General features: G+C 44.5%; 2 protein-coding genes across 3 annotated transcripts in view; both read left to right on the top strand.

The window, feature by feature from the left end:
- ITGAV (integrin subunit alpha V) overlaps positions 1-7,331 on the top strand; it is a 68,154-nt gene extending 60,823 nt beyond the window's left edge. Inside the window, exon 30 of the mRNA XM_082200784.1 lies at positions 293-7,331. Within this exon, the coding sequence (XP_082056910.1) occupies positions 293-388 (96 nt within the window). The 3' untranslated portion in view covers positions 389-7,331. The remainder of the gene's footprint in view (positions 1-292) is intronic.
- Positions 7,332-11,235: 3,904 nt separating this feature from the next.
- Positions 11,236-14,483, top strand: part of FAM171B (family with sequence similarity 171 member B) — a 35,696-nt gene continuing 32,448 nt past the window's right edge. The window contains exon 1 of one of the 2 annotated variants that reach the window (XM_082200895.1): positions 11,236-11,597. In XM_082200895.1, coding sequence (XP_082057021.1) covers positions 11,381-11,597 — 217 coding nt within the window. In that variant the 5' untranslated portion in view covers positions 11,236-11,380. Of the gene's footprint in view, positions 11,598-11,810; positions 11,918-14,483 lie in introns of those variants that run through there. The other variant, XM_082200894.1, reaches the window with a different exon arrangement.

Here is a 14,483-nt window from a genome sequence, read left to right as displayed (position 1 = left end):
AATAGATCTTTAAAGTGCTGTTGATGTGCTGGGTCAACTAGGCTATGTATGTGGATGTTGTGTGTGTAACAACAGTAGCGTGGCATGTGGAAGTCCCATGCACGTATGCGGATTCTGTGCGCATGGTAAAATGTTTTTGAAATTGGGGGCTGCATTTGTCTAGCTGTTGTGGGGATGCCTTAACTATTTTGATACCCCCATGAGTGAGGCCCAGGGGTGTTTATAGGTAGAGATAATGCCCATGTCACTCCCAATGTGCATTGTATTTCCTTCCTTTCTCCCTACAACACAGGTGGGTTTCTTCAAGCGTGTGCGGCCACCTCAGGAAGAACAAGAAAGGGAACAGCTGCAGCCGCATGAAAATGGAGAAGGGACATCAGAGGCCTAAGCAGTGTTTTAGCTGTGTCATTTACCAAAAGGTTCAGAATGGTCAACAACTTCCTTTTTAAAAAAAAATGTGTATTTTTTCTGCCTTGAGGGACAGACTGTCTAGAATTGCACTGCAGGTGTCTTCTGGCATTTACAGTAGTCAGAGGTTAATTGCAAAATGAGAGCAATATGTTAGCCTCCCTCCTATTTAATCCTGTTCACATACGTGACTAATACATGTGCACTGATGAGCATATTTTTAGTGCCACAGCCTTGCTTAAGGCTAAAGACATAAAATGTGTTGATTGGTACAACTTGAACTGCTAGCAAGAGTTTGAAGACCTGCAACTACTACATCCGTTTAATGAACTGTGTGTACACTAATTGAAGACTGTCTGGGCTGGACCATTCCACGGTACTCACCAATCCTTAGAAGTACTTAACTTGCCACTACATTTTCAAACCAGAAACATTTAAATCGACAAAACGTACAATGTTCTGCTCCAGTTATATGATTTTCAGTGAGTTCGCCATAGAAGACAACTGTACGGTACCCGTTTCAGGAATCACTGTCCACTTTGTAGATGCAAAAGATTTATTTCGGTTTCCTAATATTTATGAGAGATCATCAGCCTTTTTCTAGACACTAATATACCCATACTCTGGGAAATGATTGGTTTGTGCACCAGACTTCTGATAACTTTTCTAGCCTTTCATAACTTTTCCGCACTTCAGAAAATTCAGTGCCTATACAAGGAAATGGAAATTCTTCATTCACAATATATTATAAAAATAATTAAGAATATCTGCTTGACCTTACTATGCATAATTTTACTTCTGTTTTCAAAATGCTAGTTTTGAAACAAAATGGAATTATTTCTAGCAAAACTAGGCTGTTGGAGGATGAGCAAGAAGAGGAAATAGAGGGAGTGAAGAAAATGGTGCTTAGATGAATTGGAATTGTAACCTCTTACAAGCCCACGAGAAGCCTTCATCAGATGTGTCTCACAATTTCCAGCTCTTACCTGCAGCCTAAGGTTGAAAACTGAAGAGTTCAGAAGGCCACATCCCGCTCTAGATCTTGGCTTTGCTCTGGGTCTGTACAGATCAAGCCCTTAGACATGTAAAGAAGGAATCCTGTTTGTACAAGTAAGTTGACAGGCGGTAGTAGCAGACATGCTGTGCTGAGCATGTCCCAGTGAAAATACTAAGTGGCAGTGTCATGCTGTCTCAAGTGGGACCCCCTCACGGTTGCATTTGCCAGGAAGTTTAAAAAAATAGTCATAGAGGAAAGCAGTGGAGTAATGAAGGGAAAGCATTTTATTCTGAACAGCTCGCAGGATGCATGTTGTTAAGCAGGAAAGAGCCTTAAAGGGCAGATCCAGTGAATGGCATTTCAGAGGATGTCGACTGTACCTTCACTCTTTCTGGGATCATTGCCAGGATTTGATCTATGGAAGGAAGCTGAAACCTCAGTAGAGATAGCTGGCCAGGTATTAAAGAGCTCTCATGGAGAGCTTTCCTGGAGAAGAGTGACCACTGAGGCGATAATACACAAGAAGGCAAATATGAAGCTGAATCATAAGGTTTGGTCTTAGGTGCTTCTACCTTTTTCTAAAATGGGGTATTGTAAGTACATTTAATGGGAAGGATATGCCTAGTTGCAGAAATAAAAAAATGCGGACTATGAGAGCAACTGTGTGCCACGTAGATGAACTACCAAAATTGGGAAATGAGGTCGATTTATCAAAGCGATGTGGTTCTGAATTGCTGATTTATTTTTAAAATCATCTCTCTTTTCTGTGAGAGGAAAAATACAAAGGGACTTAAGTTTTAGTGTTTATCTCGGGCCTAGTGCACCACATGTATGCACATCATTTGATTTTGGGGGGATATTGATTACTGTACTCGATGACGGTTAGCTGAATTTGTGAACTTAGGAACAACTGGAAAAATAGAGCTCTATCTATGCCATGGTGCCAGATCTGATGGCCCTTTCATACAGGCAAGTTATCAAGTGATGAGCATGCAGGTGTGAACTAGGCTTAAGAAAATAAAGAGAAGACAATTGCTTCTATGGGGCTCAAAGTAGCACTTTCCATACAAATGCCATACTGAAAGAGGCGATTGTTTGATAAGCATGAACTGCAACTGCAAAACACAACAGATTGTATGAGTTTCCACTTTCCACCCTGAGTTATTGGATAGTTTTGCTTTGCCACATACACAGTGTGTTCTTCCATAAGGGCCAATGACACTGCAACACTTTGTAAATAGTACTCTAGTTTATCCAAATCTCTTTTTTCTTGGATACCCCCTCCTAGACCATTCAGATGAATGAATTTGTACTGTATGTAAATATTTTTAAAGGAAAGAATGTCACAGAAGTAGGCAAAATGAAATATATTAAGCATTTTATACTTAATAATTTTTTCATGAAGAATATATATTTTGTACACAGCAAAAGCCTATGCATCAAAATATACAAAGAACACTACCCCTCCACAAACCAAAACCAAATGGTTATGTCCTGTCACTTCAGTCAGCTTAATTGGAAGCAAATATGGTTATGATAAGAGATAAATGTTTTTTCCTGGCCTTGTGGTTCTTTTGGCCTGTATCTAGACATAGCTGTTACTGAAAGTATCCTTCTTAACAGTACAATCCTGTGCATGTTTATTCAGAAGTAAGTCCGATTCTGTCAGGTAAGTGTGCACAGAATTGCAACCCAGAGTGACTTATCAATCAAGTTCATTGCTGAATAGACACATCTTGGTGTGCTGTATTACAAAAGCATAAATTTCCGAGTGGTATATCGTTTATCAATCTGCCAATTTATATTATTAACTAGAAATTTGAATTTCTTTTATCTGCAGCTTAACGTAACTCGGTGAACAAGCAGGTGTAGTCCTATGCTCCCACAGCTAACAGCTGCAACCCAGTGGTGTTGGGAGTTTTGACATCTTTAAATATCTGAAAACAACAAGATTTAGAAAACTGACAAAAATGCATTAATTAAAGATGTAAAGGTAGCACTGGGTTTTTCAGTTCTGTGTGGTGTTAGGGGTGTGTGATAGAGGCTTCGTAATTTGAGAGGCATTATGTTGCAACATCAGTGCTTTTTTGCCAAAGCATACCTGTCACTAATATAGTAAAGGTAAAGGACCCCTGACAGTTAAGTCCAGTTGCAAATGTCTCTGGGGTTGCGGTGCTCATCTCGCTTTACTGGCCGAGGGAGCTGACATTTGTTCACAGACAGTTTTTCCGGGTCATGTGGCCAGCATGACTAAGCCGCTTCTGGCGAAACCAGAGCAGCGCACGGAAATGCCGTTTACCTTCCCGCCAGAGCGGTACCTATTTATCTTCTTGCACTTTGACGTGCTTTCGAACTGCTAGGTTGGCAGGAGCTGGGACCGAGCAATGGGAGCTCACCCCGTTGCGGGGATTCGAACCGCCAGCCTTCCGATCGGCAAGCCCTAGGTTCAGTGGTTTAGACAACAACGCCACCTGCGTCCCATCACTAATATAGGACTCCCTAATAATCAAATGAACCGCTTTTTAAAAAATACAAAGTGGTATTATATAGTATGATATTTCCTTCAAAGTTATTATACACAGCATTAGAACAAACCATAGAATCATAGAATTGTAGAGCTGGAAGGGACCACAAGCGCTATCTAGTCCAGCCCCCTGCAATGCAGGAATCTTTTGCCCAACATGGGGCTTGAACCCACGACCCAGAGATTATGAGTCTCATGCTCTTATCAACAGAGCTGTGTGATCTCTTCGTAAAAATCCCTTCCAGAAACCAACCACCCATTCTTCATAAGACACTGTCATTCTATTGCCGATAGAGCTGATATCTATCTGTCCATAATGCATTTATGCTTTAATATTGGTGCACCACTGCTTCATTTTCATGGCATATTCTGAGAGGTACTGAGTTGATTGAATTATTTAACGGAATGTAATGTTATTATAACTGAATCAACGGGCTGGGAATGGGGCATGATGTTTTTCTGAGTTCGCTGCTCTTTTTTAAAAAAAATAATAATCAAATACAATTCATCTTTTATAACCAGTTTTAATTAATTCCTTGCCAAATTATCAACATATACAGGCCTCACTAAGGAAAAACCAGATGCTGTAATTCTGTCGGGGCATTCTGTCCCTGTTGCGCATATCTCTAGTCACTTAAAATTCATTCACATTCGCAGGTTTGTTACATAATGTCACAGGACATCCAATTTTATTTATTTATTTTAAATGAGTTTAAGGTCATACGGAAACCTCTATCTGTCCTGCTTGACCTGTGATGGCTATTTCAGAGGCAGTATCAAGTGATTTTATGTTATGAATGTTGTGTGTGTGGAGTTGAAGTGGAATATCCATGTGCAAATATAATACACTCAACGAGCATACGTGAACTTAACCCAGTATGTATGAACTGCTTCAGTTGAAAATATTTGCAGAGGTGGGGTGGGGGGAGCAAAAACACTTTCTGGGCAGAAAACTCCACTTTCCGTTTCATACACAATATCTCTTATAGTTATGCAAGTCATCACTGATGTTGAACATGCATTTATATACTCATTCCACTTAGGGTTTTTCTTTTACTTGCATAAAGAATTCCAGGGTCCTAGAGAGGAAGTACTTTAGTGCATCTTATAGGCTCTCTGAAGACTTTATATTGGTGCAAACACTTCAGACTGAAAGTCAGTCTCTTCCATTTGTCTTTTCCCTATGTCTCTTTGCTACAGAATACAGCCAAGCCCAGGACAAGCATAAAATGTGGCACCTCACACACATGTTGGCCTGAGATGAATGTAGCATATATTGTCTCCCAGAGGTCAGCAGGGCAGAGAGCAAATATACTAAACTGACCTTGCAGGTTTAAGTAGGTTTACTCATAGCTAACCCCCACTGCTTTTAGTATAACCTGTGCACTAATAATACTGCTTAGGTGTGCAACCTCAGTGACTATGTAACTGCTCTAGATAGTATTATGATCACCCACAGGATTAATCCGAAGTAAGCTCCATTGCTTTCAGCAGAACGTATTCACTAGTAAGAATACTTAGGTTTGCAGCCTCCTTGTCTGTATAATTGCTCTAGAAATGTGATTGCCCACATTGGGCGACACACCGCGTACGTTAGCAAAGTTTGCTAGTTGCAAACTTATTTAGTTTTTTATAACTTTTACAAGTAAAATAATGACTGTACTGTTACTGGGCTGATAGTACAGTGCAACTATTGTGTCAAACATTTATTCCTCTAAATATACTGACCTTACAATAATGTTCCATGTCAATTCAACATAAATTAACCCACCACACATAAGTAACACACATTTTACTTAACACTAATAGTAACCAGTGAGAGACTATGGCCTTGAACCCAAATATCCATTCATCTAAGGGTGCTTAATTTGTTTGTTTCTTTAGACAGTCCTTCATGCTGCACAGCTGAGTTTTCAAACTCGGGGATTAACTAGGCATTATAAGAACAGCATTGCCAGAGCTTCCTTGCAATGTCTGAAGACACACATGGTATTGTATTATATTATTGTACTGTGCTCTGCTTTGCCCCAGCTGGCCAACAATGAATTAGGTGAGGCACAACACAGTGCAATTATGTCACATCAGTGTACTGTGTTTCTATTTATACCACAGCTATAGTGCTCCAGATGTTGTTGGACTACAACTCCCATCGTCCATGACCATTATGTTGCTTGGAGACCCACAACATCTGGAGGGCCCTGGATTCTCCATCTTTGGCCTAGACATTACAGTGAACTGGGGTAGGAGACAGGGAGTTGTCTGTAACATCTGGCTAATATGACAAAGGAGAGGCAAAAGCAATTTATGATCTCTCTTGGGGTGGAGGGTTGTTAGGCAAAAATAAAAGTAAAACATCCCAATGGGGTAAGCACAAGACTTTTAGCAGGTCTAAGATAAATCTTTGGATTCCAGCCTAAGTTTGTGGTCTTGATGTTTAGAATGTGTATTTTATTTCACCATTTCCTAATTTATATATATATATGTAGTGATTTATTGTTTGTGAAACACGTGGGTCATTTTCTAAACAAACCAATGATTGGCAGTGTAACTACCACACAATTGAGACCTTTTCTTAATTATATCATAAATGCACTTTGCTAATATGAATTTCTGGTTACGATGTGCCCTCTTGTCTCAGGACGCTGCAGTGCTATTCAGCCCATCAGTCTGTTTATCTAAACATCTCACACAAACATTTCTTTTCAGATGTCTCACAACCCACTTTAATTTACTATTTGTGATTCCATAGGATATAGGCTGAAATAATATATGTTATGCCATAAACCTGCATCTGTTACTCCAATTTCACTGTCATTCCTTCCCCCAAAGAATCCTGGGAATTGTAGGTGCTGTTGTAGATGCATCCTAAAATATTTTCTGTGTATTTATTTGGCGGAAGTCTTCAATGCACTTTAGACTTTCTCTTAGAAATAAGAGTATATGTTTCCTTTAAAAAATAACAATACATTGAAACATCAGATGTGTAACTGGGTTTGACTGTGCATGAACAGGATGGTCACACTGTTAATGCTCAGGAATTTTTTTAAAAAAAGCATTTGGAAAAGCAATAAATAAAATCCACCAGCACTTACACTTTAAGCCTTATAAAAGTTCTGTGAATTAATAGTATTTTAAATGTTGAAGACAAATAAAGCAAATCATTGTTGTCACTCACAGCAGCTGTAAAGAGACCCTATAGGAGATACATTAGCTGTATTACTTGACTTACTACATTGCCCATCCCTTAATCCACAAATCCACTGAAGTTAAAACACTTGGAAAAGAAAGTCAGATATATTTTTAAATTGTTCACATAAATCAATTGAATAAATCTTTAATGTAAATAGTAGGATAACTAATGTTTCTTTGTTTGTTGATGAATAAAATACTTATTTCACTCTGTCCTTTGGATTTATTTGCAAAACACAAATATCAGGATATGTACGACTTCACATTCGCAAAATTGCTTTGCATTTTCTCCTGATATAAAACTAGCTGGTGGGACTGCCCAGGACTAATGCATTACATTAATGTAGCAAAAGCTAGTCAAACTGGTGCATGGGTGTTAGTTAAGTGGTTGGGGAAAATAATGTTCATTGTGCTATTATGATGCAGGCCTATAGACACTGAACATTACAACAGACCAGCTCTAATAAGGCATGCAAAGAGAACATTATTTAAGAATATGAAGTTGCAGGGAATTGGATGAAGTAAGCTTACCAACACTTTGGTTGGTAGGATCCATATGCGGGGGGCAGTGGCAAACCAGGCCCCACACTTTAGGGGTACCAAGATCTTGTACAAAATCATGGCTGACCTCTTTATAGCCAGTCTCCGTCTGCTTTGTTATTAACTCAGCAGCATTGCAGGCAAGTAAGTCCCTTCCTTCAAAAGCACAGCCCGTCCGTCCCCCCCCCCCCACTGTAAACCAAGCCTATCTGCATCAGTTTTACACTAGTTCCTTGGCTATCGGCTGTCCTGGTGCCCCTTTTTTTCCTGCACATGCCCAGTTGCCCCAGTTTGCTCACGACATTAGGAGTCAGCAGCCATTTGATTTAAGTAAGAGGAAAGGAGACAAGATTCACAATTTCATAGGTGTTGTTTCACCATGAAATCCTTCAGCTTTTTCTGCTGGAAGGTAACTCAGTTGTTTAACCAAATATCTGCTAAGGCAAGTAAAAAGTTGGAGCTATTCTTCCTCAGTGAAAACTTCCTTGGCCAAAGAAGACTTAAAATCAGAATTGTAGAGTTGGAAGGGACCACAAGAGTAATCTAGTCCAACCCCTGCAGTGCAGGAATCTTTTGCCCAACCACGACCCTGAGATTAAGCCTCATGCTCTGCTGACTGAGCCATCTTCCAATCCTATACAGTGTACACCCTTGCTTAAGACTGAATGCTACCAAATACAGTAGTACTTACTGAGCATCACATCATTTCACCTATCTTCTGATTAGTTTATGGAGCAGTGCAGAAGGGATCGTGGTGACAGGATTTCTCTCCTGCACTGGCTATATTTACTATTACAAATGCAGTAGCGAACTTTATTAGGTTGGGAAATAGGGTCAGCTTAGCTCACGGATTGTGAGGATAATGCCAATGTGCGAATCTCTAGGCTGTGTGCGCACATTTTCATTTCCCAACTCCAAATCCTATTGTCCTAAAACTGTTTTGTTATATCTTCCTTTTCTGTCTGCTTCAGGGCTTAAAATAACACTGCTTGCTTTGAGGGAGAATTTTGCTGCCTCCTTAAAGCTGCATTTTGAGAAGCTCTGAGAATTAGATTGGGTGGGGACACATTACTGTACTCAAAATATTTCAGCAAATGCCTGGGTGATAGGGCCGTTAATGGTTAACAGCCAGATGGTTTAAAGCCTTATGCCCAGAGCATCCTAAACCTCTAAGTGCTAAACAAAAAGGATTGAACAACCTAAGTGCTTATGCCATCAGTCCATAGTTGTCAAGTAGATTCTGGTACAGACCTACTAAACACTCTGATATTGACCACTGTCTTGCTTGATTGGCGTTAGGTGTGTTGCTGTCCATTGTCACAGCTCCCTACAATACTAGTAATACTGAACTAACATTCCCTCAGAATTGTTTGGGATGATCATGCTTTTTAGCAGACAATTGCACTCCCTCAGCAGTGCTTCCAGTCTGTTGTATGGCAGGCCCATATTTGCTTGTTATTTGTGAATTTTATTACAGCTGCTATGTGCAGAGGTTGTTTGAAAAACATCTGAATTAAAACTCGCCTCCTCCTCCCCTACAGTAAAACTGTATATTGTATTCCACTTGGAACAACAAACACAAGGGTGAAGGGGAAGGAACTGCGGGGCTAGGAATCAGGTTGGTGCTAGGTTTGCACGTGTCCCCATTGCCGAAGGCATTTTTCAGTCAAGGCACAGCTATCTCAGGCAACTTGCATGGTAAATAACTCCAGCACGTTGATGTTGCCATATGGAGGAGCACTTCTCACTCCTTCCGCTGGATGACTGACCATGACACAGGAATCATGCCTGAATTTGAGCATCTGTAAACTGGACCGTGTGTAGCCGTCCCCTTTCCCCTCGCCCCAGTGCTATATTTGAGAGCAAAAGAAGCCATTTAAATTCAGCTTTCACTACCGTTCATGGCTGCAACTGACACTTCAAAGAAGCCTCCGTCTCTGTAGCATTCCTCTCTATTGCTTCTGTCATTCACCAGTAGTCCATGGATCAGTTTAAGAATTACTTAACAGGGTAAGATTATCTTTCTCAAGTTTCCTTGACATAAGCATTGGCAGTGTAATCCCAGTGCTGGTGGGGAGTACGTGTGTGAATAGCACATCCCATAGTCAGGCCCGTCTGCATGGCTCTTCTCAATTTCCCCTGGAAACTTTTCTATTGCAAAACAATAGTCGTCAAGTGGAACCAGGTGCACTAGAAATTTTCATCAGGTGAATCTCCAGCCATTTGACCTCAAAATGCAACTGCTAAATCATCACTTATTGAACTACCTGCAACAATACCTGCGTTCTGGTTGATTTTTCACCTTTGGGTTGACTGCAACAAACAAGCAAACCAGAGCATTCACTCACAAGTAAGCATTTGTTTGATGGTCAAGGAAATATAACTTTCCCTATCACTCCATGCTAATGATGCCATCTCTATAATATGAACGGCTTCACCTGTCAATTTTCCGTCTGCCACACAACTGTTATTGTGAACAAGAGCCAACTTTTGTCAGATGCAGGAATCGAGGATAAGACTTAATGTACATCTCAGGTCTGGGGTTGAAATGCAGCCCTCCTCTCCAAGTCCAGCATTTTGACCCTACATGGTTCCCCAGCCCCAGCCATCATTGACCCTATTCCACAGCTTCCTTGAGAGTTTTCCCTGGGTATGTTTTTGATCTCTGCTGCCTTAGGCTTACCTAGATGAAGGACAGAGGGGGGCATGTAAAGAAGCCCTTACGCTTGATGCTCTGCCCAGTTTTGTTAATTGACCATTGCCTGCATTCGGTCCTCGAATGTTGTCCAGCAGGATGTGCACCTTGGCTTGGAAAGGGTTCCCTACCCCTGTAGCCCATGAAGGTCCTCAGCAAACACATTCACCTTGAAGGCGCCATGAGACGTGTGTGTTATGTGCGTGAGAAAGGGAGGGGGATGTTCAAGAGATACACCAAACAGCATTTCCCAAACTTGGGTCTCCTGCTGTTTTGGAACTACAACTCCCATCATCCCAAACTGGCAAAGCCAGCAGTCATGGACAATGGGCGTTGTAGTCGTCCCCCCCCCCCGCAAAAAAAACCACAACCACTCTGGAGACCCAAGTTTGGGAAACACCAGGAGCACCTTTGAGGCGCAAGCCCTGCTGCTAGGGGAAAGGAGACGCCAACACCCTCCACCTCCGTCCAGGCACCGAGAAACCACACCTCCAAACTCGGCCCTCCAGACGTTTTGGGACTACAACTCCCATCATCCCTAGCTAACAGGACCAGTGGTCATGGATGATGGGAATTGTAGTCTCAAAACATCTGGAGGGCCGAGTTTGGGGGTGCGTGCCTGCTCTAGGCTAGGGAGAGCTCCAAAGCCCCTTGCTGCTTGGGAGGGAGGCAGGAACACGGCAGCAGAGCCCCTGGTTATGACGAAGGCGGGCTCGGCGGTGCCCCTGTGGGGTGGGGCAGGGAGAGAAGGGGAGCCGTGCTCGTGCGGACTGGGTGCCTGCTCTCCAAAGTGAAGCCCAGGAGGGCGAGCGGGGAGGCGAGCTGAGGCGCCTTCCTCCTCCTCGCCGTCACGTGGGCGTGAGGGGCGGGCGGGAGTGTGCGCGCGTGAGGGGGACTGGCGTAGAGCGGGAGACCCTGTGGCCGCGCGCGGCTCAGCTGCCGGCCCGGGCGTTCGCGCTCCTTCCCTTTCTGGCCGCCCTCCCTCGGCCCGCAATATGCCTCCGCTGCCCGCTGGCTGGTGGTCGCCATGCCGGGCATTCGCGGGAGCTCGCCGTCCTTCTCGCTCCGGGGGCTGGCTGCCGCGTCGGGGTTTCTGCTGCTGCTGCTGCTGCTGTTTCTGAAGGGGCGCCCGGGCTCCGCAGCCTCCACCGGCGCCGCCGACCTCGCCAGGCGCCCTCCGAAGGAGCAGCTGCAGCGAGCCGCCCTGGTGGAGGCATCTTCCTCCGCCGCCGCTGCTGCTCCAGGTACGTCTCCCCGCACTCTGACCGCGCAACATGCGAGTATTTGCACCCAGAGGCTCCCGCTTGGGAAAAAAAAACAACCTCCCCCCCGTAACATCCACATTTTTTTCCCGTATTGCGTCGCACCCCATTTCTTTCCCTCGCGTTGCACCTTTTCGTCCCCGTCCCCGGGTTGCAATGCATGCACACACACTCTCCGGCCTTATGAGTGGACGGAAAGACCCATTCATTCCCTTTAACCTTCTGATCTGGATTGTTGTTATGATGATGATGAGTATTTAGCAGCGTGCTGCTCTGCTCTCGCCTTATGCCGTTCATCCGTAGTAAGTAGCCCGCCTGGGGAACGTGCATATTTGCCTCGTTAGCGTGGAGGGCTTGCGGTAGTAGATCTGCCCTCGCTCGCTTGCCACAGCATCACCCCTGTTTTAAGATCTGGGGAGGGAATGTCGCATCGGGTTGTTTTGTTTTGTATGGGGTTTGCCTGAACAGCGCGGTTTCAGTGGAGAGGCTGGCGAGTCGCTTCGAGAGGTTGCCCAATTTTATAGACGGCCTCCTCGCTTTCTCGCAGAGTTTACATGGCAAGCCCAGACCGGCTTCCTCTCATCCCCATCCAGCCATCTCTCTCCCTCTCCCTCTCCCCTCTCCCCGCCCCCCACCCGACGTTTTTCACTTTTGCCACTATACCCGTCTCTTTTCTTCCATGCAGAGGGATGAGTGCGATCAGGATGGTAAAATGTATTTACATCAACTGCAAATGCGACGTTCATTTTTTAAAAGGCTACATAGAAAGAACAGGACGTCGTGTTCTCCCCAGGAACAGGAGGATGCAGTTTCAGTGGGATCAGGGATGAAACTAGGCTTTATTTCCCCTGGGTCAAAGACCCAGTTTGGCACACACCCCTCCCCCAGGATGGGAGCGTCAATAGCTCCCCTTTGGAGGCTTCACCTGGGACAAAACCCACGGCTCCCACCCCCTCCAATTACTGCACTGAGTGGGATGCATCTAATGCCCAAGCCCTCTCCCCTCCCAATATTGCCTCATGCCTCTCTCCCCCAGCCCCATAATGCAATCTATTTCTTTATTCACACCATTAATTTCATCATATTGCCTTGTTTGTATGTGCCCCGTCCATGGGTTGCATCATCTCCTCCCCTTTCCTCTCTAAAGCTGCACCTATACACTGACACCAAAGCTCCCCTCTGCTTTCCTCACTTGGGTGGACTCCCTTATTTCTCTCTGGTCCTTTTGCCTCTGCTTCCCCTTTAAATCCCGCAGTCTCCCTTCCTCTTCCCAGAAGACTGGCCCTAGCCTAGACCAGTGTTTCCCAACCTTTTTTGGGCAACGGCACACCTGTTTAATGAAAAAAATCTCGCGGCACACCACCATTACAGCCCCGTGACGTCAGCGCGCAGCGTCACGCCGGGAGGGACGCACGAAAGTGAAAGTTTTTTCCCTCCCCCTTGCCGGGGAACCTCCAAGCTTTGGGGGTGGGAGGAGGCAGCAGAGCGAGGGACTGAGGGACGGCGGCAACTGAGGCGGCGGCGGCTGTTGTGGTGGTGGCGGCGATAGCGGGCGGAGGAGGGGGCGACGGCGGGGCTTGAGGAGCCGTCGCCGGGAGTTGCTGCTGCTGTTGTTGCTGCTGCTGCCCGGACATGCCGGCCTCCTCCTCCTCCGCTGTCTCGCGCTCCTCCCTCTTGCACGCGCTGCCCCGCCGCTCGGCACCACCACCGCGGAGCCGCCCCCGGCTCGACGCGGATCCTCGCCGCCGCCGCCTCTCACCGCCCGACTCGCCCGCCTCCCTCCCACGGCACACCAGCCAACGTCTCACGGCACAGTAGTGTGCCGCGGAACACCGGTTGGGAAACACTGGCCTAGACCATGCTTGTGCTGCTTGTTATTTATGGATAGTGTTGCTGAGGAGGGGGTCTTGGCACTGTGTGTTTAATGAAGCAGCTTCCTTGCCTCTTGGGGATGTGAATTAGCCCTCCAGTTGCTGTTCCTTTCCCTCTATGGGGATTTAATAGCTGACCTGGAGCAGCTGCTGCTATGCTGTACTTTAAAGCTGATATTGAAAGCAGCTCCATTGGTGTATTGTGATGTGATATTCCTTCAACCATTCCCTTCTATCCGCAGAAAGGGAAATATTTTGTATTACTCATGGAAGACTCCTTTAAAAAGAGAGAGAGAGAGAGATGGAGAGATGCTGTTTAACTAGAAGGGAGATGAAAGTGTCTTGGGATTTCTTGCCGCTCAAAATGACCTTTCTTACCTGAACATTGTATATTGAGGAAAATCAGTTGGAGTTTGAATTCACCATTTTATTTTATTTTATTGTTTTAATGGATCTTGTGCTCTTACTTGGCATGAGTTCAAATATATGTGCAGAGTATGACACATCCAACAAGGAAGTTGCACATCTGGTGATTTGTGATACATCATTGGTGATCTAATTTGCAAAAATGAAACACTTGCTGCTGATGTTTCTGTCTGCATTTTCTAATGCCAAATAATGGTATTTTTTATTTTTCTAATCAGAATTCTTCTTCTCTCCCTTTCCCCTTGTTGGCTTTCTCTCCCTTTTTTTCACTCTTTGGATACAGCAGTGGTGTTGTTGTTTTTAAGGGAAATAGGTCAAGATCCAAAAGGATGTGCTAGCTTAGTCTTTAGCTTGCAAGGTAATACTGTTTGTTAAGCTTAGCTCAGTCAATTTGTGCTGGCGCGAAATGGCTAGTGTATGTTAAAACGTCTTCGATGACTGGCAAAATCTATGAGCTCACTTGTTTTTCAGAATACTCTTGCTGAGCAAGAAAATGTGTCATTTCCCTCCCCTCCTGGCAGTAGCGTATGCAGAAATGTGATGTTTCTGGCTTGTTTCTCGAATCAGCCTT

Source organism: Podarcis vaucheri (assembly GCF_965113315.1).
Source record: "Podarcis vaucheri genome assembly, chromosome: 1".
Taxonomy (NCBI): domain Eukaryota; kingdom Metazoa; phylum Chordata; class Lepidosauria; order Squamata; family Lacertidae; genus Podarcis; species Podarcis vaucheri.
This window is presented reverse-complemented; position numbering and strand designations above follow the sequence as displayed.